We start from the raw sequence: 26,949 nt of genomic DNA, 5'->3' as shown, positions 1-26,949 counted from the left end.
AAAAAGCAGCTTACACTGACAACGCCCCATGTTCCTCGGCAGCCTCCCAATCCAAGTGTCAATCGCACGATGCCTCCACCCATCTGCTGACAGCATCCTCTTGTCAAAGATGGTCCCGGAGCCCTCGCGTTGCTGACCGTGGTATGGGTCCGTCACTGATCCAAGTTGGTCCGGTGGACGCGACGAAGACGAATCCGCTTCAATTGTCCAGAGTTTGCACCCGCTCTTCTCAAACATCCAAGCCCAAGCCTCACACTATCCTCGTCCTCTCGTGCATTGGCCGGTACGTTGAACTTCTTTCGCACCGTACGTAGCCAACCGTACGGAACGGAGGTGCGGGGGTAAGGACAATAAACTATACACACAAAAAGCAGTTCGAAAGAAATGCGTTTTCAATCTCGATGATTTAAAAGTGCAAGGCTCCCAGTGACTTGGCGATGACACTTGGTGCATTCAGGACCATTTGGTCTGAGCAAACGTACTTGAGAAAATGGGCCCATGCGCCTTTTGCATATACTGCGTACACAGTTTATGTACCGTATAACAAGACACATTTCACCCATGCTACTCTACTTTGAAATAAACTTTATTAAAGTATTGCTCTCGTGGTGCAAGTCAGTGATGCAAAACGCGTCTCGTCTCGTTGACCGTAAACACGGCACGCGCAGGAGGATGGGCAACTTCCAGAACAGAGGACTTGCATACACACACAAAGTACTCACACACACACACAGTACTCTCACACACACACAGTACTCTCACACACAGTACTCTCACACAGTACTCTCTCACACACACAGTACTCTCACACACACACAGTACTCTCACACACACACAGTACTCTCACACACACACAGTACTCTCACACATACAGTATTCTCACACACACAGTACTCTCACACACACAGTACTCTCACATAGTACTCTCACACATACACAGTACTCTCACACACACAGTACTCTCTCACACACACAGTACTCTCACACACACAGTACTCATACACAGAGGACTCGCACACAGAGGACTCACACACATACAGTACTCGCACACAGAGGACTCACACACACAGTACTCACACACAGTACTCGCACACACACAGTACTCACACACACAGTACTCGCACACACAGGACACGTGCAACTTGCACACACGTGGAACTTAAGCGAACAAGGATATACACGTATTCCATATAGATCCTTGTCTATAAGCCACCTTATATCCGTTTGATGTTTTATTAATCTTGTTATTGTACGATTATCGGTCTAAAGGTAAACTGCCCCGAGCCAACATGCGCTGCAGGGAATTTATGACTTAACACTGATTTGTTTGCACAATATTTTCGACCTCATGTTTCGACGCGATTTTTTTGTTCTCCGATTTGTTTGCTTAATTGCTAGACATTTTTTTCTGTTATGTTGCTGACCCAGGTCAGTCAACTCTTGCATGTACCACTTTTATATCCTGGTCTCCCGAGTGCTCGCCTGGTTATGCGAAAATAAACTCAAAACGTAAAAATTACCCGCATCGCACTTAAGACACAGGGCTCGCAAAAACAGTACACAACGTGAGACCCCCCCCCCACACGAGGCTCGCTCTCTCGCACCGTGTCCCACGCCGTGCCCGAGGAGACTTGCGCTCACACACGTCAGGAACCCGCTCCCGGACGGGACCGACCGCGACTCGGGATGTGACGGTGGGCGCCCGTTCGGCAGGGCGACAATTCCGAAACGACGATCGACTCGGCAAGGTGCGTCGAATTTCGCGTGCCGCCAAACCGATTAGCTAAATCCCACGGACGTCTCGCAGGCACAGCTCCAGCTCACGGAAACTGAGGTCGCCTAAAAACACTCGGGAGTGGGGGGTGGGGAGAATTTGTTTGAAACAAAATGCAAAAGCCTGGCACAATGATCACAACTCCGCAGGAGGGCAGAGGTAATGAGCGTGGTGGCCGGTTTGTGTCTCAGTTGTGATCAACGCTCACGGGGCCTCGCAGTCTCCAAACAATCCTCAACAGCAGCAGCAGCGAGCTGGCCTCCACCTCCAGTGATCTCCCTGAAGGCCAAAGCCACGGGGTAGTGCATGGCTAATCGCACGCAACATCGGTGGCGAGTGATATCTGAACCAGTCTCCCCGGGTGCCCCCTTCACCAAATCGCACTGACCAGCGTGGTAAAGTATGGTCAAGCAACCTCTCCCCCCCCCCCGTCCCCCAAGGCAGCGTGGGGAAGCCTTCATCCAGCAGTGGATTGACAAAGGGCTGTATTTTAATTTATCTACAGGGGGCGTGTGTGGCGTTTGTAAACACTTAAAACGGCAGTGTACAAACCGCACCGATATAAACCGCACACCGTCGCTCGCACGGGGGTCCCCGCAACGTGCCAGGCCCAACGAAGACGATCGCCGTCTCTCGATCGCAGGCGTTGTGATAACTCGGGAGGCTTTTGACTCGACTTTATTCAGGTGGGGGGAAGGGGGGGGGGGCGCATTTTCCATTTATCGCGGCGGCAAAAACGGCACGTTCCGTCCCACCGTCGGGGAGGGGGAGTGCCGTGTGTCGTCCTCACACGCCGGTCAAGCCGACCGAAGCTCCCGCAACCGGCCCGGCGCCACTCGCGGCCCGCCGGCTCCCCGTCGCGAGCGGCGTCACGCCGAGCGCCCGTTACTCTCGACTGGGGCCTGCTCATCCGCCGCCGCCGCCGCCGCCGCCGACAAACGCCATCAGTCCTGCAGCTCCAGCTGCTCCAGCTCCTCCAGCAGCGACGCCTCCATCAGCATCTTCTCCAACTGGGAACGAGAATCGGCGTGAACGCGGCACCGGACACGCGGCGGCTCCCGCCTCTCGTGGTGCTGCCCCTCCTCCGGCCACAATGCAGTTGACGGTGATTTCCGCATCACTTCCTGTTGACCTAACCGCTTTCCGATATGCCACGGCTTGCGTTAAAAATTGAGGCTGGCGAAACAGGAAGCGGTTATGGAAGAGCTCCGCACGACGGGGATCGGGGGGTTCCGAGCTGGATCCTGAGACGCGTCTGCGCGGTGGCGCCTACAAGTTCTGCATCGCCTCTGGCGCAACAGCTCCGGACCCACTCCTGGCAGCAACTTCCATCAAGATTAGGGCTGCTTGTTTCTTGGGTTGAATCTTTAGCTAGGTGAGAGCCCAAAAGGTTCCATTACCTCCTTCACAAGAGCAAAAGGGCGGCCTAGACTTGACAAGTGATGCCACAGGGCCTTTGATCAGTTTAACAAGGAGGCTTTCGCGACCAATAGTATCAATAACAGGTTTTTTTCGGTTGGGTCGCATAACCAATAATATATATCCATCGTCATTTATATGAATATTAACCCCCACCCCCCCCCCTCTGGTCTTCGCACCTGATTGGCTCACAAGTCACGACATCGTATTTATCCCCTCTTTAAGACCGAAATGGGAGGAGGATTTCTCTACAACTATAGCTGCCGCCTGATGAGGCTGGTTGCAATTGCCGATGAAACGGCACGGTACTCGAATTGCCAATGTTGTGGGTTTACTCTGCTGAACGAGTAAGGAATTGGCACGTTGTTTATGTGACAACCCTTACTGATTGGCTGTGGTGGGTTTAACGACACATTTATGTTCACGTGATCTAACCCAAAAATAAAAGCTCTACTATAGGGGCCTTTGATGTCCACTTCACAATAGTCAGCACACTTTGGTTTATAATTTAAACCAACCTCTTGTGGTTAACAACAGCGTCTTGTGAAAATGTATTAAAATAAACAATTGTAATTCCAATTGCCCAATCGGCATGCTGTCACTGAGACAAAATCCGTTAATTCAGATCTTTTTCAAGAGCAGGGAGGGCATCTTCCTGTGTTCAACCCGCAGAAGGAGATACCACATAACTACTTCTGTGATCTCTCCATCAAGTTACCCAGGGGATGCACCCTCCCACAAGAATTGGTAGTTACATGGCAGGAAACTCGCACTTGTTTTTCCCTTCTAATAATCACCGCCGGACTTTAGACAAAGTGAAAGATTATTTTGAATCTTTTATTTGTGCAGTCACCGGTAGCCAGGCTGATCTCGTTACACCTGAGAACCCGGTTTTAATCACGGGTGGCTGAAATCCGGATTCGAACCCAGAATCTTAGCGAGACGTCGTACTCAGATTGTTAAAGGCTTGGCTCTCCAACACACCGGTGTGCTGTACTGGTAACGAATTGGCACGTTCTGTTTACAATCCTTACTAATTGGCTGTGTCGGGTGGTGGCGGGTTTAACGACACATTTATATATTTATGCGATCTAACCCAAAAAAACCTGTCTTATGGATGATTTTGGTCGCTAAAGCCTCCTACGTGTTAATCTTTGCGGTGACTGCGCGACGCTCAGATCCACGAGCCACTTGGCCTCCCGGCAACCTCTGTGACGATATTTTCAAATGCGAGTCCTCGCAGCAGCTTTTGGCTAGCCATCATCGAACAAAGACGGTCACTTGCATCGCGCGCTTTTCAGATGCCCTTCTGCGGCCGTCTGGAACGCTCTTCCTTCCGATATTAGGAAGCCACTGGAGCTATGCACTTTTAAATCATCATCATCATCATCTAGATTGACAAACTAATTTCTTTAGAACTGCTTTTTGTGTTTAGCGTTTTGTTCCTCCCCCGCACCTCTGATTGGCGCGTATGGCTACGTACGGTGCAAACGATATTCATATTCTTAGTTCTTTCGGTAAAGTCACGTTGAAGGGAAACAATAAAATATATATAAAACAATAAAAATTCTCACGACGTTTCGACCATAACACAAACGGTCGTCATCAGGTGTGTCGGTTTGCATAAATTTATTTATTTTTAAACGGTGTATTTATTGATAAAAAACGTTAGCGCCACGCGCAGCGATTTGGCAGTTTATTTAGAAGGACTAGTCCATCTATGTTCTGAAAAGAGGAGGGGGGAGACGAAAAATTTAATGTATGCTGTCTGAAAGCCACTGTAAGCGTGAACAATCAATTAAGACCTGAAATGGTTTATCAAATCTTTCCAATGATTGCTAAGCCAGAATCCATCTTCTCGGTTGAAATTGTCTCTATGCTTATATATGGTTACCATGAGAGATTCGTTCATGAGGCTATCCACATATACAAGCACAGAGACAATTTCAACCGAGAAGATGGATTCTGGCTTAGCAATCATTGGAAAGATTTGATAAACCATTTCAGGTCTTAATTGATTGTTCACGCTTACAGTGGCTTTCAGACAGCATACATAAAATTTTTCGTCTCCCCCCTCCTCTTTTCAGAACATAGATGGACTAGTCCTAAATAAACTGCCAAATCGCTGTGCGTGGCGCTAACGTTTTTTATAAATACACCGTTTAAAAATAAATGTATGCAAACCAACACACCTGATGACGACCGTTTGTGTTATGGTCGAAAAGCCGTGAGAATTTGTATTGTTTTATATATATTTTATTATTTTATTGTTTCTCTTCAACGTGACTTTACCGAAAGAACTAAGAATATGAATTACTGCAGTCACGAAAGCTTTAAATCAAAAAGGTGCAAACGATGTTCAACGTACAGACACACACTTTGGTCCCCACACACGGCCGGCTCCAGTTGGATCCCTCACCTGGTTTTTCTGAAGCTCCTTCCCGGCTGTCTGCTGCTCTCTCAACTGATCGATGGCTTTCAGCTTCTGTAGGAGACAGCACGGAGGAGGACCATCACCAACGACGGCGCTCGAGAGGTCAGCGTTCACCGGCAACAATTTCACCGCTCGACGGTCAGTGGCAACGGTTCAAAATTCTACGTCTTTGATTTCCTGCTCAAACGAGCATCTAGGCGGTGGTGCTCATCTCTTGTTTCCGACCCTGAGTCTGTGGTGGCAATTCCACATTACTATGGTGGGGAGGTCGAGTTTATATGAAGAACGAGCAGTGATGATTCACCCACAAAGTGGCGGTAACCAGAGGGATGATGAACGGAGGCAACCGATGGTGCGTTTGCGAACAGCGCAGATTCATTGAAGGACGTCCGATTCTTAGGCTCGCAAAACCACTTGCCGTGCATCGTGCCGGTAATAATTTACGTAGCACAGTTTTGATTACTACACCGGCATAAACGACGTTGGCATATATTATTTTCATGGAAAGTTAATTCAAATGCCATGAATTCATGTGCGATTTGTACTTCTATTCTTTATTTTTACAGGAGAACTCCTGTTAACGACTAATTGCTTAACTATGGGCTCCCATAGAGCCCACTGTGTAGTGTACAGTGTAGTGTACAGTGTAGTGTATAGCAGTGTTTAGTAGTGTATAGTCGAACCCCTGTTAACGACTAATTTCTTAATGACGGGCCCCCATAGAGCCCACTGTGTAGTGTACAGTATAGTGTACAGTGTAGTGTATAGCAGTGTTTAGAAGTGTATAGTCGAACCCCTGTTAACGACTAATTGCTTAACGATGGGCCCCCATAGAGCCCAATGTGTAGTGCAGAGTAGTGATGTGTATAGTGTAGTGTATAGTAGTGTATAGTGTAGTGTATAGTAATGTAGTGCCTCTATAGAGCCCAATGTGTTTGCTTACCGACCATTCCCCTGTTAACAACGGGCTGTTGTAGATATGCATTGATTAACCACGTTTAATTTAATATTGTTTATAATGTTGTTAGTATTTTTACGTATTAATATCCATTGTTTAAATAAGCACGTTTTTTGGGTTCAAAAGGGTCACTTTCGATGCTATCGGAACGAATCCGGCCTTTAACGTGTATTTTCTATAATCGCTTAACGACCGGTTTCGTGAAACCTCTTGCCGTCGTTAAGAGGGGGTTTCTACTGTCATTATTTTAGTGACTCGATTACCTTTTCTCTCCCTTGCTCTAACGTACTTTTGTCTAGCCTCTTGATGGAACTCGCTCACCACCACTTCCCCTGCGTGGAAAAAAGCTTCATAGCTCATCGGATTCCCCCCGGGATTAATAAAGATTATGATTCCGAATGACTGACCCTCGCACCATGCCATCCCGATTCACGTTCCGCGAGCCGTACGAATCGACGTTGACTTGTGTGTGTCTCTCGTTACGTGCTCCACTGTGGCTTGGCAGTGCTGCCCGTTTTGACCACGGGGAACCACCAGGGGTCGGTATCGTCCCGGTCTCGAACACAGGGAGGGCCCGGGAATGTCTCGATCCATCAACTATTTTTTATTTTACCAGGCAAGGCCCCACTGAGCTATATTGCTCTTTTTCAGACGCGACCTGGCTATCACAAATGATAGCTCAACGAAGTGGCTCATCGTGTGTAAATGTATAGCAGCCAAATACTCTTTAAACGCGTGACGTCGATTCTAATAAACGTGGAGGGAAAAACCGGAGGACCCGGAGAAAAATTCACGCGACCACGGAGAGAGACATATGAAAACTCCAAATATACAGGCGTCAGGGTTGGGATCGAACCCACGAACCTCCTGTATACATAGCGAGGTAGTGAACATCTCGCTGCCGCGAGTCGATCAATAGCTGCCACGAAACCCCCGCCACAGGCGAACGATGGCTGCAGGGCTTATTGATCTCTCTCCACGATTATTGATCGTTTTTCTCTCCCCAGATTAAAATAACGCGAACAGAGGCACCAGTGGGGGGGGGGAGGGGGGGGGGAGGTTGTTTATTACAGGCTAATAGGCGAGAGTGATGGCAGAACAATGTTGCTTTTCACTCGATTAAAAAAATCCGGCATGCACAAATTCCACTTATAAGGGGTGTAACGATTTATCGACTCGTTGATGCGTCCCATCGATTCTATAAGCTCACGGTTCACGCATCAAATCGGACGAGTACGGATCGATGTTTTTCAATTCCATAGGTCGCAAGAAATGGGTTTCACGTCACCCCTGCATGCATCCACCACGGTGCAACGGAAGACCAGCCGAGAATGAAATCGCGACAGCAGAGCTTGAACAATGTTCAAATTAGCCGAGGGCGAATCTTTACACCTCTAAGTAACACCGTGCCACTCTGCACGACCGGCCGGGGGATGGCGAGACGGCTTGGAAAGGCCTTCATCCAGCGGTGGACTGATTGATCACTGCTGCCGATGACGATGAAAAACTGCCCGACACAATATACTAATAGGGGTTTTCCCCTTTTTTCTGGCAACAAAACTGACACCTTTTGCAAGGAATCACGTTAACATTAACCACAATTCTTGTAGTCAAATGCAAAAATCCAAAAAGGGGAAAAACCCTATTAGTATATTTTGGTACTGGCAAAGGAGGCCTCATGATGCCCGACACGATATTGTATATCCTGCGCCCATTATTACGACGGACGACTGGGGCCCAACGCGATTTAACCCTTTGCGATTCGATGCATCGCGCATCACCGACACGGGGTGGGCCGTTTCGATCACTCAAATCAAATCGTCTCTCGTTCCATTTGCCGTCGGGAAAGTGACATTTTGCGCGCGATGACTTCAAACCGAAGATAACATTTTAACGACGGCGGATAAAGCCATTCCCTCCGAATTTAGTCGAGAGAAAGATATGCCATCCAAGGGTGTACGTCCGGTGTGCTCGCCGCACACCAGCCGACAGCGCTACCTCCCGCCCGCACCGAGAGGCGAGCTCCGCCAACTGTTCCTGCAACGTCTCTCCTTTTGCGCCTTCGCCATTTGCCGTCTCGTCTCTGCTGTGTTTTCCTTTTTTTCGAAACTGTCATTCTCGTGCGCATTGTGTACTCTGTACTTGTCTATCCGCACCGCCTTTCCCCCCCGCACCTCCGTTTAGCACGGTTGGCTACGGACGTTGCGAAAGAAGTTCAACGTATATACATTTTGCCTTTCATCTGCACCGACTTTGTCTATTTTGTACTTTACTCGCAGGCTTGTTGCGTCTCGTCTTTTTCCACTACATCCTCTGCACTGTGTTTTGTCGTCAGTCGTTCGAACCCATTCTGTCATCGCTTCGCCTCCACCAAAGTTTTCTTCCTCTCTCCTTGCACTGTCTCTCGTAGGTTCGTGTGTTGACGTAAAAATTATAATTTAATTAGTGCAACATCCCCAACACCATTGCGCCCAATGGAACTCCATCAATTTTGTTGGAAGAGCGAGTTGATGAGTGGATCGCTCGGGTCGAAAATCAATTTTCAATCCACGCATCGATGCATTGATCTGGGCGAGCTAATGTTGAGCAAGCGATAATGGAATTGGTAAAAAAAAACAAATCACAGCTCCACATTACGGATGCGTTTTAAAAGTGGAACATTTTCCTAAGCCAGCATTCGGGTAATGAATGATGACAAAGGAACAGGGTTTTCTCACCTTTTTCAAGGCTTTTATTTTCTTCTCCTTGTCAGGGTCATGCACGCTGTCTGTCGTCGATATCCCCGCAGGCTTTCCGTCGCTGGCAATGTGGGCGGCCGTGTCATCATCGTGCGCCGCTGTTCCGCCCTCCTTCGAACAACATCGCACGTTAATAATTTGAAAAATATTAAAGCGTTATATTATTTAGTTTGGACCCAACAAATTCAACATTTAATGCACACCAACCCGCGATGACACCATGGAGAGGGAGCGGTGAAATCGGCTCGCGTTCAGGAGCTAGACGGATCGTTGCGTTGCAAGACCGCGGGAGACGGTGACGGCTCGGGGGAGGTCTTCATCCAGCAGTGGATCGATCATGGATGACGATGATGATGACTGTGAGACAACCCCAACCCAGGACCGTCACCCCGGTAGGAACATAAGACGCGACGGGAACGGGACACGTGATGGAAGCGGGTAAACACGGCGGCAAGCGGGAGACGGCAGCGCACGCGCGCACCTGCTTGGCCGCCTTCTTCGCCTCCCGCTTCTTGAGGTTTTTGAGCGCCGCCTTTGACAGCTGCTTCTCCGCCGCTCCGCTCCCCGCCGCCGGCCGCATGTTCTGCGGAAGCTCGTCCTCGTCGTGCTGCGCACCGCACAGCCGCAACCGCCTACGCGTCAGTCCACCGCCACCCGCCCCCGCACCCAACAAACTTGGCCATCACACGCCCGCCCGCCCGCCCGCCCGCCCGCACAGCAGAGCGACGAACCAACTCGCTAACGGTGCAGGCGGCAGCGGTTGAAGTGGGGCCAGTATACACGCAGGCGGTGTGACACGGTGGGGAATAAGGAAATGAATTATTTCTTGAACGGGAATCTGTCGGCCGAATCGGCAGAGCGACCTGCCGATTGGAGCTGTGACGCTGGGATATCGGATTGAATAACAACGAATTTTCTCCAAAAAACAATTAACCTTTTCAGTGAACTCGCCCAAAAGATCAGCACATTTGGAACGACTGTAAAGGTGGTGATGTGGAGGCATTACTGTCGCACTGCAGGGACAACGTGACGCTGTCGCGGGTAGATGCAGCTTACCGGGTGGCTGCTTGTTTGACGATCTAGCGGCGCGTGGCGTTTGAAATTTCGTTAACGCAAAAACTAGATTTCCTAAATTGACAAGTATCCGTCATTTTTTTATTGCGTTCACGTGAAATGTCGCAAACTGAACGTTTGTAAATAGAGAGATACCTGTATATTAAGTCAATTCTGACACATATATGAATGCAATAGAATATCCTTCAAAAGTCCAAGTGATCCCCATTTCAAACCAAACATTGAGGCGGTGCTCATCTGTTTACCACCCTGAGCCAGTGGTGGAAATTCCACGTTCCACATTTCTTTCTACGTTGCGGGCGAGTCTATCCAGAGGGCAACCATTGTGGACTTCCCACAAAGTGGTAGTCGTTTTACCCACACAAGTAGTCAACCCCCACACAAGGATCTCAAATCTCAACCTTTCGTTTGCGAGCCTTTCGTTTGCGAGCCGCTCGCTCAACCGCGTAGGCTTATATAATTATATATCTACAATCTGAGCTGTGAGGCCACGTTCGAACGGATCAAATATACACTTCGATTATTCTGCGCAAACCAGCGCCTTCCGTCAAACCTTCCTACGCGCCGGTTGGGCAGCGGTGCCGTACCAGCTTGGTGTTGGTGACCGGTTTGTTGCGGAGGGCCGGCGGCCGGTACGTCTGCGGGGTCTTCTTCCCCGGGGCGGCCGGTGCGCCGTTGCCAGCGGCGACGCTGCCGGTGGCCCGGCCGGTGAGGGCCGGCTCCGGGTAGGTCCCCTCTGGCACGGGGCGCCACGTGGTCTCCCACACCTCCGAGTTCTCGGCGGCCTCCCACGTGAACACCGTCGCCCCCAACACGTGCCACACGCGGTAGCCTGCAGGGCAAGCGCGCGCAAGCGCCGTCGCTCAGAACGGCTCGCCGGCGGAACGCAAGCCTCCTCCCGCGGCGGTCGCCCGTCCGTGCGCTATCCAGGCTCAGTGCTGACCAGACCGGGCGCGCTCCGGCCGGATCGACCGCGAGGCGTGACATGGTCCGCGACGGCGATAGTGAAGTGTGAAACGAAATTGGGCGAAGAGACGAGCAACAGTCGTGAGGAACGACGCCGGCTCGCTCGTGCGCACTTTCGCTCTCGCTCGTGCTCACGCTCGTGCTCACGCTCGCGCTCGCTCGCTCGCTCGTGCGGTCACCGTTGCCGACGCGGAGGCGCGGTGCGCAGGTGGAGGTCAGCACGTGCGCGCCGTCCGGGCACCAGCAGAAGTGCGTCGAGTCCGACGCCGTGACCTGCGACACGAGCGTTTTCTTGCGCACGTCCCAGAACTCCACGTTCCCGCGCAGGTTCCCGAAGCCGGTCAGCGCCAGCAGCCCGCCGTGCGGCGAGTAGGAGGCGGCGTTGCGCGGCCCCGTCCCGAAGTCGAACACGGGCTCGCAGCTCAGGTTGTAGATCGTGGCCTTGGCCGGCATGAAGCCGTAGACCACGCAGTACTCGGTCGACGTCGGGCTCCACGTCGCCTCGTAGATTGGACCGTTCTTGGCTGAACCGCCGCCGCCGCCGGAGAGGGGACGGGGGAGGGAGCGTGACGAGAACAGACGAGATTAGCGCGTAGGTTAGGCACACGACGATTGGTCGATTTGTCAACAAGAGGACATTTATTAGGGTCGCGAATGCTGGCCACGGATCTGTTATTATTTTCAACTGGTATGTTTTTCCGCGTAATTTGTTCACAATGGCACGGGCCGCTCTTGCAAATGAGACCCATCCTGGCCTCTCAAGTTCTCACCTGGTTAAACAAAATAAACTTGAACCTGAAGCAACAGAGGCTCTACATTGCACCGTGACGTAAAAATATCATCAATTCTCCAAAAGATTCACCCCCAACCTGGCGACCAGTGGTGGGCAAACCAGACGCGTTAAGTGTATAATGTAGTGTAGATAGTGTAAAGCCTGTGTAATGTATAATGTAGTGCAGTGCGTAATGTATAGTGTAGTATGTAGTGTATAGTGTACTGTAGCGTGCAGTGTTGCGTATAGTGTAGAGTATAATGTAGTGTTATAGTTTAGCGTTTAGCAAGTGTAGCATGTATTGTGTAGTGTATAATGTAGTGTATAGTGTAGCATTTAGAAAGTCTCGTATGTAGTGTAAAGTGTAGTGTGGAGGCAGCGTGGCACGGCATGGGGAGGCCTTTGGCACGGCATGGGGAGGCCTTCATCATCATCCCGTAGCGGCTCGAAAGAGCCGCTGTACCGTGTACGTTACATTCATTCCCTTTGTATTTTCTCGGTCGAGAGATTTCGGCGGTGCCGTGCCACCATAAAGGAACGCGTCTTCGTTCGCCGATGAGACCGGCAGCCCAAGTGCGGTGGGAACCAACTTCCCCCCGGCCGGACTGCCCCCGCCGACCTCCTAACCGGCGCCCGCGTGCGAGCGCTCAACCTTCGGCTCCGGCGTTGCCGGTTCTGCCGATGCAATTGCCTGCCAACCCACAAGGTTTACCCCGTATTCTTGTACAGAGAAATTGAGTTGTCAGGTCCATAGGTCGTACAGCCGTTTCATTACGCGCAACAACAACAACAAAAATTGTAATTGTCTATTTGTGTTGCTCTCCTTGTGATGGGACCTTGTAGGATGAACGTTGAGATTTATAAAGGGCACGGGGTGACCAATAAGGTCTGAATTGGTCTGTAATAAGGTGGCCACTGATAACGGGGTTGTTGACAGGTGTGCGACGCTGCCACAGGAGCGGCGGCGCTGTGACTCACGCAGCTGCACGATGACACTATCCCCGCCCGTGCTCATGTAGTGCAGCGTCTGCTCGCCGTAGTACGACGCGCCCGTCTTGTCCACGTCCGTGCTCGCCACCACCAGCACGGCCGTCGCTGTGCTCGCGCAAGAACGTCAACACGGCGGAGGAGGAATGGGGTGGGGGGGGGGTTCGGGGGGGGGGAGTGGGGGGCAGGGGGTGAAGTTAAGGCGCTTGATGAGTGTCACGTGACCATCACGGGACACTCATCAAGACGTGGACGGTTTCTTTAAGATATACAAACAGAAAATTCACGTTAGACTAAGTTAATCCTGATTGTGCTGTAGGTGTACACACACAAACGTACCCAAATGTACACGAAGATAAAGATCCCCCTATAGCCTTAATAGACTTTGAGGACAAGTGCTGTTAGCAAGCACCTATGAAGGCCGGCACGGCACACAAGGGGGTGGGTGGCCAGCAGCACGCCCGGCCGCCCTCATGGCGATGTTTACTACACACCGCACCAGATCGTCATTTGAGGCTGAGTCAACCTAGGAGAGGCCCAGGACCGGTTCAGATAATCGTCACTGGTGTTGGCCATGAGCCGGAATCGAACTCAGGTCTCCGGGTTCGTAGCGCAGCGCGCTAACCGCTACACTACCGCTCCCCACATGCACGTATGTACACACACACAATGGATACGCACATGTACACACGTGGGCAAACCCACACGCGGAGATGTGCACACACACACACACACAGTTGTTGTTGCCACAACTGCGAGATATCCGTGCGTGCGGCTCGGAGGAGGAGAGAGAGAGGGGGCAGCCGCACCTTTCTTGTTCCACACCAGGGAGGCGCGGTCGGCCTTGAAGAAACTCCTGCTGGCCAGCGCCTGCGTGGGGCCCCCGAAGTCGGGGTAGCGGTAGAGACGCACGAACGACGGGCCCCCCTTCACTCCCGGCACGTACACGGCCACCTGCGGGCGCCGGCAGGGACGGCACACGGCGCGCGATTGCACGTCTGCAAGCACCCACCGTCTATCGCACGCGAGCGATCACGAACGCGCGCGCGTGCGGTTACACGTGCGCCCGCGTGATTGCGCGCTTTCGATCGGCGTTTCTCAAAACGCCAGCCCTCGTGATTCCAGCCACCGCAGTTTGTTAACCTATAATACCTGGGTTTGGTTCCCTGTGACCTGCCGCCGGAGAACCTTCGTCACATCATGCTGCCGCGCGTGGCCTTAGGGCGGTGGCGCGGCCCGGCGGTGGCGCGCTCGCCGCTTGTCACAGATATTCACGGTTCGAATCCAGCTGGCCACCCCGATTAATACTGCGGGTGTAAAAGACCAAAAAAAAAGTACACTAACGTGCCGTCCTCTTCACAGTGGACGTTGAACACGCCATGACGTCATTCGCAAGAGTAGAGGGCATTGTGCGCCGGTGTCGTGGTCCCAATTTGCCAAATTTACCCGGAAATTAGTCAAATGGGATTACACGCAGCGGCAATCCTTGCCCCCCTACCTTAACAACTTGGCAGGACCCTTCTGTAAAACGAGTCATGAGACTCAGTGAGGCTTATTAAGCAAACATAATAACATTAAAGTGCACCTCGCTTGGGACTAAAACAGCGGGGATGCAACGACCACCATGCTAAGACGAATGGAGATCGGTGTTGCTGATTTGTGTACAATTATTAATAAGTAAACGGTACTGGGCAGGGCATGAATTGGATGATCAGAGTGGCTCTCGGCATTCGTTCCCATCCTCACAAATGTCCGGGGAGTTGCTCTATGCAGCTCAAAGACGAGTTCCTAGATGGAGCCTGCGGCTTTGTTCACACAGTATAGCAGCTCTTCGAAACACTTATGGTTTCACAAGCCTAAATTTATACACCAGCTTTTCCAATCAGGAGCTCCATGAATGATATGGGTTTGAAGGGAGCCACGGTGGCAAAATGTTAACAACCTCGCCGGGTGTACAGGAGTTCGTGGGTTCAATCCTCACCCCGATGCCTGTATATTTGGAGTGTGCATGTTCTCTCTCCCCGTGGCCGTGTGGATTTTTCTTCGGGGGGTCTTCTGGTTTTTCCCTCCACATTTAGAATCAACGTCATGCTTAAGAGTGTTTGGCTGCTATACATTTACACATGACAAGCCACTTCAGCGAGCTATCATTTGTGGCCAGGTCGGTTTTTACACAAAAAGAGCTACACAGCTCATTGGGCCTTATCTGGTAAAATAAAAAATGGTAACGGTTTTACTGTTAAGGGCTCTCGGATGTGACGTCACCTTGGTTCCCATCACGCAAACACCACTGTGCATCATTATTGACATGGGGCTCTGTAACACAAAGGGCTGCGGAAAATGGTTAACAAGAGGCGGAGCCGATGAAATCCAAATTTTCTAGGTTGAAGGTCATTTTTTTGTAACCGTAAGTTCGATCTCGTTTGCATGAATTACGAGCCCTAAGCTTTCGGACGACTGTCCATCCATATTCTTGGTTCTTTCGGTAAAGTCACGTAGAAGGGAAACAATAAAATAATAAAAATATAAAACAATAAAATTCTCACGACGTTTCGACAGCAACACAAGCAATCATCATCAGGGGTGAAAACCACAGCAAGAAAATTTGCAAAAAGTGGCGGTTTTAAATTGGTGGAGCGGCTGACGAGGACTTCACACACGCACATATTAAAGCGGTGCGTGACAAATCTAAATAGCCTCGGAGGGGGGAAAAAAAATAATAATGAAAATCTGCCTGCATGTTGGCGCCACTGCTTTTCCTCCCTGCACTTATTATCTTTACGATACAGCAGCCCGCGTGGGCCGAGCCTCCCGGCGTGCTTTAAGCACACAGAAGCCTTGTTTTCCCCGTTTCACTCGCGCACCACCGAACTTCGCTTCCTTCACAACATCTGCCAACCGCAAAAAAAAAAGAAACAAGCAAAACAAACGGGCGAGTCGGCCGACCGCGGCGTCTTAAAAACACCCCGCGCTCCCCGTTCGCACGCCAACAAAAAAGAAAGGGGGGAGGGGGGGGGTGGATCCAGGATAAGTAAGGCCCCCGAGCTGGCACCGCCTCGGGAACGCCGGGCGACTTCTAAGCGCGCGAGTCACGTCGCCGAGAAATAACGAGCAATTATAACAGAAACTACAAAGGACGCCAACTTCCCTGGCCGCCGCTGCCTCCGCCCCATGCAATGTAATCGCACTAATGTCCTCGATGGCCGGTGGGCTCGCGCGGGTGGGTGGGTGGGTGAGGGGGGGGGGGCGTTGTCAATGGTTTGAAACTCGACGTCGCCGGCGAGGGCCGGAAGCTTTGGCTGCGCGTCCGACCGCCCGCCGGGGCGGGGCGGGGCGGGGGGAGCCGTGCTGGGCGGTGGGGACGGCGCTTCGCCCCCCGCGGCCGCTGGAACAGTTTGTTCGCCAGCCGCGCGGCCTTCCGCGGTGACACGCGGCGCGCACAAACACTTGGGCGCGCACACGCGTACGAAGCATCAACAACACCGCTGTTTAAAAAAAAAAATACAAATATTTTAAATGTAAATACCGTTTTATGTTCGGTTCGCATGCCTTTTTGTAATTCCGCATTTCTTATATCAAGTGGGGGTTTTTTTTTATTTTTATGTAAAAATGTTTTGCCTGGAAGCATCTCGAGATAAATTTTTTCCCCGCCAAGTCACGACACGTCGATTGACGTCAAACTGCGCGTGTACCAAATCGGTTATTCTCAAAGCGTATATTCAATCGCGATGGAATATACTATAATCCTGCAGCCACGAGACGCGCTACATCGTGTGCCACAAGGACAACGGCAACAACAAAAAAAAAACAAGAGTTGATGTCTGAATCGAAAACGTGACCATTTACGTAATCATACCTGTCAACTGATACGGATTACCCCATATTCTTGTACAGGGGAATTGGGAGTTTTCTGGTCCACACAGCATACAGCCGTTTCAATACGGGCAACAAAAAAATGTCTTTGTGTTTCTCCCTTGTGATGGGACTTTGTAGGATGAACGTTGAGATTGAATTGGTCTGTAATAAGGTAGGGCACTGATAAGGGATTGACAGGTTTGTGTAATCGTGGGGCATGGGTGGGGGGGGTGCCAGAGCGGGGGTGGGGGGGGGGGCAATCCGTACCTTTTTACATTCCCATGCTGTATCGATGTACAACCCCACACCTGTATATTTGTAGCAAAAAAAAAATATTTCATTAGCCAATTTCAACGCAGTACCTGGCAATTCCGACTGATGCCTCTGTTGTTGTGGAGTAACACATGCAGCCAGCTATGGCTCTAGGATTTGGTGTTACATGTTATTTATGCAGTTCATTGTGAAAATTCGGTCACAGTCCCTGTGTGATCACTGTTACGTTGCAATTATGGCTTTATTTTTTGGTGATTTGGAAAACGTTTTTTTTTGGTTTGGACATGTTTGTTTTGTTTAGTACGTAGTTAGACTGATGGCCTTAATCTAGGTTGTCTTGTGGTTGTTGTTGTTGTTGTTTGACTTGCATCCCACTGGGATTTTTTGCACACAGCGTTGGTGTACGGTGCTTTTTTCAGAAATATTTTGCTGTTTTTCTCTTGGATTTTCTGTTTGCACAGTCACATAGTCACTAAGATGTTTTTCTTGTTCGTGTTTTTGTTTGTTGTGGTTGCACCCGATTCAATAGCCGAATGGCTCACAGGGCTCTACCAAAATAAATAAACTGAAACTGAAACGTCATCGTCCAGAAAGTCGTAGGTATTTGTCGAGACCAGGCCGATTTAAGCGAATTAAAAAAAAGTTAAATGTCACTCCACCGTGCCGCCGCGTCCTTTTCTGCCACCGCCGGTGCCGCCGGTAGCACCGGCGAGCGACTTCACGGCGCCGGCGCGTGCCACCGGAACGAGAGGGGCTCGGCAAAGCGCAAGGATCCGCACGCTCGCTCTCTCTCACATTCTCACGGCGCAATGCCCGATCCACAAATACGAAGGAGCGATACACTCCGCTGCTTCTGATGCGATTGTCTGGCCCGAACACCCGAATGTAAAACTACAGTTGTTGCTCCGCATCTCCATGAGCCGTACGAAAGAAGAAAACGACTCGCTCCCACTCTCTCTCTCTCTCATGCTCTCTCTCTCTTTCACTCACCTTGCTGGGGCTGGGCCCAGGGGACAGCTGGAAGTCCGCCACCTTCTGCTGGAACAGCTTGTTCGCGATCGTGTCTGCGGCGGAACGCACACGTGCCGCTCGTTAACCCAGTGGAACGGGGGGGGGGGGAGGAGGTACCATTTTATAGCCGAGGGACAAATTTTTCACTCTTTAGCGGAAAGTCAAACAGTCATTGACAATAAACTTCGATTGCGCTCGAACTGTAGGCATCGGCCGCATACTTCGAGAAGGACTTCAAAGAACAGCAGGCGACCGGGCCCGATACAATAAGCGACTCGACGTTGCCAGGTTGAAGTTATTACCGCTTAGCATGGCCAAGTTGCTTGGAGCTTACATATAGACGTCATTTGCGGTGCAGTTTTTTTTAAGCGGCAGGCCTCGCGTGGTGGGACGTCAGGCCATGCCGCGTGAAGCCTGTGGGTCGCGTCTGGGCCCATGGGCTGCAGGTTCCCCAACCCCCGCTCTACAAGTTCATGCCCCGGTTCAACGGGCATTACCGCGGCGCCAGGGTCAGGTTCGGATGTCCCTCGCCACCGACCTTAGCCGTGGTCGGGAATGGAACTCGAACGGTCGCGCCGGGTTCACAAGAGAGGGCGCCAACTACCGCGCCACCATAATCCGTGAAAATCGTGAACTGAACCTCAAAGCGCGATTTTGACGCGCGCATCATGGGGTCGTCAAGAGTCGATTTTGATTTACCGTCGCCGTTTGCCGCCTGCGTGGAGGCTCACGGTGGCGCTTGGTCGCTCACCGAAGTTGTTGTCTTCGAAGAAGTGCACCTCGTTGTTGACCATCCGCGCGCAGAGCTTCTCGTCGTCCGACCAGCTGGGGCTCCTGGGAGAGGAGGGGTCGAAGGTCACAGGGGTTAGGAGAATAAACGGGCTGGAGCTCGCCACGTAGTAGGCGTCAAGGTGTGGCAGTCATCGACACTTCACCACTGCAGGGTGCGATTTGGTGGATAAAATAATCGGGATTAACACTGTCAGAGCTAAGCCTGTCTTCCCAGGAAGATCTCATTGAGTCGTAGGAGTTTTTTTCGAGAAGGGTTCTGGCATTCGGATGTTTCATTTTAGTAAATGTGTTTATTAAAATCAAACCTCAATATTCAATGTCATAAAATCCACTTAAATAATGACCCAAGTGATGAATTTTGCCACAGTTTTTTTCCCGTTAAGATCACTCGTACTCTGCTGCTGCCCCCATTGTCTGGAATGGCCCTCCCCCAGCCGTCCACGCTGTTGACTCCCTGTTTCCGTTTCATTTTTCCCCTATGCCCAACTGCGTCTATGAAATAATTACGCCCAACATTTATGTGTAAGATCTCAAGATGCGGTCCCCATTTAGATGCTACATGAAACCACATTTTATTGCACCGACCCACACAGAGTCACTTTGAAACTCACACAGTGATCCATAAACTCATACGGGGACCAAGAGACTTACAAAGAGACATTTAGACACAGAGACCCAGGGGACATGCAGACCCACACGGGGACCCATAACTCACACAGAGACCCAAAGACTCACACTGGGACCTATAGACTGAGAACCCTATGACTGCCTCTTCCTTCCACACACCATTTCGAGACGCGGTCGCAATGAGACACTTTACAAATCCACATTCAGCTGTGTGGCCTCCCAAATGCGCATCGCAAACCACCCTCACTCATGCATGGACAAAGACTCACATAGGGACTCATAGATTCACATAGGGACCCATAGACTCTCATACAGACCCATAGATTCACATAGGGACCCAGAGATTCACATAGGGACCCATAGACTCACATAGGGACACATAGATACACATAGGGACCCATAGACTCACATAGAGACCCAGAGATTCACATAGGGACCCATAGACTCACATAGGGACCCATAGACTCACATAGAGACCCATAGACTCACATAGGGAACCATAGACTCACATAGGGACCCATAGATTCACATAGGGACCCATAGATTCACATAGGACCCAGAGATTCACATAGGGACCCAGAGATTCACATAGGGACCCATAGATTCACATAGGGACCCATAGACTCACATAGAGACCCAGAGATTCACATAGGGACCCATAGATTCACATAGGGACCCATAGACTCACATAGAGACCCATAGACTCACATAGGGACCCAGAGATTCACATAGGGACCCATAGACTCACATAGAGACCCATACTCACATAGGCACCCATAGATTCATATAGGGACCCATAGATTCACATAGGGACCCAGAGATTCACATAGGGACCCAGAGATTCACATAGGACCCAGAGATTCACATAGGGACCCAGAGATTCACATAGGGACCCAGAGATTCACATAGGGACCCATAGACTCACATAGAGACCCAGAGATTCACATAGGGACCCATAGACTCACATAGGGACCCATAGACTCACATAGGGACCCATAGACTCACATAGAGACCCATAGATTCACGTAGGGACCCATAGACTCACATAGGGACCCATAGATTCACATAGGGACCCAGAGATTCACATAGGGACCCATAGACTCACATAGAGACCCAGAGACTCACATAGGGACCCAGAGATTCACATAGGGACCCATAGACTCACATAGAGACCCAGAGACTCACATAGGGACACAAGAGATTCACATAGGGACCCATAGACTCACATAGAGACCCATAGACTCACATAGGGACCCAGAGATTCACATAGGGACCCATAGATTCACATAGGGACCCATAGATTCACATAGGGACCCATAGATTCACATAGAGACCCATAGACTCACATAGGGACCCAGAGATTCACATAGGGACCCATAGACTCACATAGGGACCCAGAGACTCACATAGAGACCCAGAGACACTTCTCTAGCGACCTGTAACCAACTGCCTCTCCGGGGGGAAATAAAGAAGCCCAGGGCCGTTGCAGAGCGTTGTGAGACGCTGCGCGACCACACGCGGCACCCGTATTGAACGGAGCCGACGCGCGTGCGTGCGCCAGTGTGTGTGTGTGTGCGCCAGTGTGTGTGTGTGCGCCAGTGTGTGTGTGTGTGCCAGTGTGTGTGTGTGCGTGTGCCAGTGTGTGTGTGTGTGTGTGCCAGTGTGTGTGTGTGCCAGTGTGTGTGTGTGCGTGTGCCAGTGTGTGTGTGTGTGTGTGCCAGTGTGTGTGTGTGCGCCAGTGTGTGTGTGCGCCAGTGTGTGTGTGTGCGTGCGCCAGTGTGTGTGTGCGCCAGTGTGTGTGTGTGTGCGCCAGTGTGTGTGTGTGTGCCAGTGTGTGTGTGTGCGCCAGTGTGTGTATGTGCGCCAGTGTGTGTATGTGTGCCAGTGTGTGTGCCAGTGTGTATGTGTGTGTGCCAGTGTGTGTGTGTGTGTGCCAGTGTGTGTGTGTGTGCGCCAGTGTGTGTGTGTGTGTGCGCCACCCCGACGAACGCAGCCGCAACGGGGCAAGGGTGAAACGGCCTCTCACCATCCCTGCTGCTTCTTCTGGAAGAAGGCCTTCAAGCACTTGCCCTCCTTGAGGTCCCACAGCATCAGGTTGGGCTCCCCCTTAGGGTTGTCTTTGGTTGCTGGGAGGCGACACACACGGGCAGGTCGGGGGGGGAGCACGGTAGTGGGCGGGGGCAGCGGCGATCACGATGCGACAATCCGTATCGCGAGCAGCTGTATATTTGCGTCGTCGAATGTGTCCGTCGTCGAGTTCCCCGGTGTGGGAGGCCTCTTATGAAAGAGTCCTCGCTCCACGGCCACTCACTCATGTAGGGCTGCCACACGGCGAGCAGTGTGCCGAGCGGCGAGAACGCCAGGCACGCCGTCTTCGGCACGTCCAGGCTGTGCAGCAGCTTGCATTCCGGCAGGCTCAATACCTGCACCCTACCGGGGGAGCAACGGACACTCGCTCACGCGCTAGCTCGCTGCCCGACTTGCTCACTCATTCATTCACTCACCCACCAGACTTAACAGACTGTAGGGGGCAAGTGCTCTTGGCGAGCACCGAGGAAGGCCGGCACGGCACACGAAGGGGTGGGTGGCCAGCACTACGCCCAAATGCCTGTCTCCCTAGTGGCGATGTTTACACACTGTACCAGGTACCCATTTGAGGCCGAGTCGACCTAGGGGAGGCCCAGAATAGGTTCAAATAATTGTCACTGGTGTTGGCCGTGAGCGGGACTCGAACTCTGTGTCGCCGGGTTTGTAGCGCAGTGCGCCAACCACTGTGCCACCGCTCCCCATACTCACTCACACACACGCTTATTCAGTCACACATTCAGTAAACCCACTCACCCTATAACTCACTCATCCACTTACCTACTCATTCACTAACTTGCCGACTCATACACTTACACAGACACATTCAGGCACTTGATTGCTCATTCATTCAACCACCATTCATTCATTCGTTGAAGACATTGCAGAAATGATGTAATAACTTTATTATTCACCCAGACACGTATCCAATACCTGGCGGAATCATGCACTCGCCCACTCCTTCAATAACACACTTGCTCATTCACTCACGCAATTACATATTCATTTACTTATTCTCTTTAATACATAGACTTTCGCGACCAACATCTAGAGGTTTTTGGGTTAGATCAAGTATCTAATGTGATGAAACCCAAAAAACCTCTGACGACTAATTCTCATGCCTGCTCAATCACATACTTGCCCGTCCGCTGCTCACTCATAATCACTCCCTCAATCATGGAAACGATCACTCATTTGCTTACTTATCAACTCATTCACGTATGCACTCGATCACTCACGTACCCATCCACTCAGTCACTCAAACTCGACCGCTCGCTCGCTCACCACATTACGATCGCCAAAAGAAGCGCCCCATTATTTGACAGTTCGTTTTTTTCGAGCCGGCAGAGGCTTGGGTTCAGGACAAAACCTCCCCACGCCAGCCGAGCGCTCGCGAGAGTCTGGATTTATTATTTCCCATCCGAGAGGGTCGTGCTTACTTCTCCCCATTGCACCAGGCCAGCTGCGTGCCACTGCTGTTGAACGCCAGAACCCTGCAGGTCTTCTTGTCCTCGCTGGGCGCAGGATGGTAATCCGAGGGACGGGGACGCCGTTGGAAAAACAAGAGAGAGTGGTTTGTTTTGTTAACGGAGCTGTCCTAAAAACACACACACAAAACACGCGGACACAGGCCCCACTGTTCCGATGCCAACGCCGTCCCCATCCATCACGCGAAGGTGAGATGCGCCGCTCCGCCCATCTCACTGCGCGTCGCCCAATCGTGCTCGTGTTGCCAGGGTGACCCTCATCCGCTGCTATGGCAACCGGTACGTTGGTGGCTGCGGAGGGGGGAGGAGCCTCGGGGGGATGGAGGGTGCGGTGAAAGTTAAAGCGAGGTGAAGTGCATAAAAGACGAACGGAGCGATAAACAAGGCGATTAAAAAAAAAGGAAATATTTAAATAAACTACAATATGCGGCGTGAAAAGGCTTGGAGCAGAGTCAAGCACGTAAGGACAAAGGGGGTGCGCGCATGCAAGCGTCCCGGTAGCGTTTTATTTTGGCAAAACAACTTTGATTTTACGTTCGAGTGAAAGGGCGACAGGCTCGGGGCTACAGAAACGCACAGAGGAAATAAAAAGCAAAAGAGACTCTCGCAAAATGACGCAAGACAACAACGGCTCCTTTATTGAGAAGAACTTTAGGTCGGCCGGGTCCGACCGAAAAGCACAGCAAGTGCGGTCCAGCAGAAGAATGGCCGCGTGCGATTCACCGTACTAATGAAGGGTCGGGGGTGGGGGGGTCACTCTGGGGGGTGTCCCCACACTGGGAGAGCTGGGCTGTGACTGGCCCTGATTGACTCAACCAAGCATAAAAAGGCCAACGTTTTGAATTAAAAAAAACGGACTTCAGTTCATCTTCGTCTCCCCGCGTAAATAAAAAAAATCTAAGTCACTCGCTTCCGCACTTACAAAGCGTGCGCGTAGAATTGTCACTCCACTGCTGGACAATGGCCTCTCCTCGCCGTGGCAGCTCGTTGGGGTTGTTTGACCATACTTCACCACGCTCGTCAGCGTGGGTGCGTGAAGGTGGGAAAGCGGAAACGTTGGTGCGTAGTAGAGTAACAACAGCCTATTTTTCTGCACTGCCTCCTGTTGACTGCATAGCGCCGTACCGGCAGCCGACAGCGCCTGGTTTTTGTGCACGGTGACGGCCCATCCAGGCGCTGTCTGGGCTCAAACTCTGCTTAGCTTCTGAGACCTGATGAGATCAGGCGCATTCCGAACGACCTGGCCAGAGCCACGGACTCATAATATGCAGCAGCATTTGAATCTTATGGCGGGACCCCGGGGTCCCGTAAGCCCACGGCTCTGACATAAACTGCATTGCGACGTCATTTTACGTCTGTTGAAGGCGAACGATACGGCAATCTATTCCTCTCGACGAGCTCTACGCGATAGGCTAATCAAAGTTTTTGTTTCTTCTGCGCATTCCTTCTCGCTGCGCTTGGACGACACGACAACAAAATGATCCACGCCAGGTGGGTCGCGGAGTTTATGTGCGCGGTGGGACGGAGTCGCCAAAAAGAAATTCATTAATTACGATTTTGACTTCCGTTTATTCGGGACCCCGGGGTCCCGCCATCAGGTTCATTTGTTCAAACAAACAAACTGTTGCAGTTCCGACCATTAGGTATTTATTGGCAGAACTGCTGGTTCGTCAGACGTTATTGGCAAGGGTACTCCCACTCCACCAGGGTGTACTCTTGCAGTGCCAGAAAGCAATATTGCATCAGAAATGTATTCAGTTTTCTTTCGGTAAATTACGACGAATAATTTCATTTCTTTACACATTTGGTCACGCCACGTAAAGAAATATAGGTTTTAGCCCATTTGATGTTTTTTTCCTTCCAGAATTACATTTATCCAGCAGAAATGATCAAATATCGAGTTATTTTTACTCCGTTATTTTACTTTCCATTGTTTGTTGATGACTCTGTCATTGTAAAATCTGACAAGGTCAAATCTTACTCCACTAAAGTTTATGCCTTTATTTAACCAAGGCAATTTTTGGAGAATATCTTTCCCCCCTGTCGAAATGAACAGCCTGGGTGAGAGTGCATCTCAAGCAACGTAAGAACCAATGGCAAGGAACGACTCGAAACCATTTGCTTGATAAACAGCGAAGACTGCAGAGTTGGATTAAATATAAATAACAGAAAGTCACCCACAAGTTCACTGATCAAAGGAAAACAATTGATGGAGACAGCTGTGACGCACAACTGAGCATGTGTACATCTAGAAGAGGGTGCCACTGAAAACTCCCTAATTGTCAAGGTCATGCCTCCCGGAGTGTGGCGAGTATGGTGGGCGAGGTGGAGTGTGGGTGCGTGGTGGGTGTGTGGTGGGCGAGGCGCTCTGTACCCGGGGAAGGCGCTGTTTTCTTTAAACTCGGGAGGCCCATCGACGAGCTGGAGACCACTCGAGCCTCTGACTGCATCGCAATAAAAACACAAGACTCGTCAGCAAAATCAGAGCCAGGCTCCCCGCGGATGTCTTATTATAAGCGCATGCGACGACTATACACGCAGGGGTCAGGTCGCTGAGCTTGCAACCGCTGAGATCCTGGGTTTCAGCCGCCGTGATTAAACCAGGTGCTCAAGTGGGGAGAGAGCTGTTGGTCTCAGCCTGGTCATCGATTACTTCACAAACAAAGCCGTGACATTAAAGTTGATTACGCAGCTACTTTGAGCTAAATCGCAGGCCGCAGATTAACGCTACTGTCAGCGGCGGAGCGGGTGTGAAAGGGCTGTCCCCCCGACTTTGAGAACCGGGTCACTTGAAATAATTGCAAGAGCTGCATTCACCACAGCACTCTGCTATACCACACACACACACAATACATCACCCATATCCATCACAACACCCACCAACAACACCCACCCTGCCACCCATAGCACCCACATTCATCACAGCACCCACCCACATTCATCACGGCATCCAGGCTGATCACTTCACCCATCAACACCACGAGCATCGTCACCCATGACCTTATCCACTGCTGGATGAGGCCCTACTCTTGAGCCACGCGGCTCTCGCAGCGCCAGCGGCCGCCACGTGCCGCTCGCACTACGCGAGCTGCCACTAGGCCCGACACGCCGCACGTGCACAGCAGCCGCGCGTAGCTCGCAACCAGCACTGCCATACAGCCTTGCTCTCTTCACATCCTCCTCGTCATCCCCACCTCATCTCTTCCCATGATCATCATCCTCACCCCCTCCTCCTCACCCCCCACCTCCTCACCCCCCCCCTCCTCCTCACCCCCCACCTCCTCACCCCCCCCTCCTCCTCACCCCCCTCCCCTCTTCACCCCCCACCTCCTCACCCCCCCTCCTCCTCACCCCCCTCCCCTCTTCACCCCCATCCCCTCTTCACCCCCACCTCCTCACCCCCCTCCCCTCTTCACCCCCCACCTCCTCACCCCCCTCCTCACCCCCCCCACCTCCTCTCCTCACCCCCCCCCCACCTCCTCTCCTCACCCCCCACCTCCTCTCCCCCCCCCACCTCCTCTCCCCCCCCCACCTCCTCTCCTCACCCCCCCACCTCCTCCTTCCCCCTCCCCCCACGTCGTCGTCGTCGTCGCCTCTCACCCGCGAGCAGGGGCACAGGCGCCGCCATGTTCGTCTCGCGCGGGGGGTCCTGGGAGAGAGAGAGAGGAGGGGGGGGCGGCGGGGGGGGGGTCAGGGG

At 51.6% G+C, this 26,949-nt stretch overlaps 1 protein-coding gene across 1 annotated transcript; it reads right to left on the bottom strand.

Moving 5' to 3' along the window:
• Positions 1-568: 568 nt before the first annotated feature.
• EIF2A (eukaryotic translation initiation factor 2A) lies at positions 569-26,949 on the bottom strand. The gene is made up of 15 exons (XM_032971826.2): positions 26,853-26,949; positions 25,627-25,696; positions 23,205-23,279; positions 21,992-22,110; positions 21,707-21,806; positions 19,013-19,095; positions 18,241-18,314; positions 13,932-14,076; positions 13,114-13,230; positions 11,543-11,887; positions 10,985-11,229; positions 9,805-9,930; positions 9,303-9,434; positions 5,613-5,678; positions 569-2,784 (listed from the first exon to the last, which is right to left on the bottom strand). Exons 1-15 carry the CDS (start codon positions 26,878-26,880, stop codon positions 2,719-2,721), a joined length of 1,791 nt encoding a protein of 596 aa, XP_032827717.1. The 5' UTR covers positions 26,881-26,949; the 3' UTR covers positions 569-2,718.

This window comes from Petromyzon marinus, chromosome 47, assembly GCF_048934315.1.
Source record: "Petromyzon marinus isolate PM22_M1 ecotype Great Lakes invasive population chromosome 47, UKy_Petmar_22M1.pri1.0, whole genome shotgun sequence".
Lineage (NCBI taxonomy): Eukaryota > Metazoa > Chordata > Hyperoartia > Petromyzontiformes > Petromyzontidae > Petromyzon > Petromyzon marinus.
This window is presented reverse-complemented; position numbering and strand designations above follow the sequence as displayed.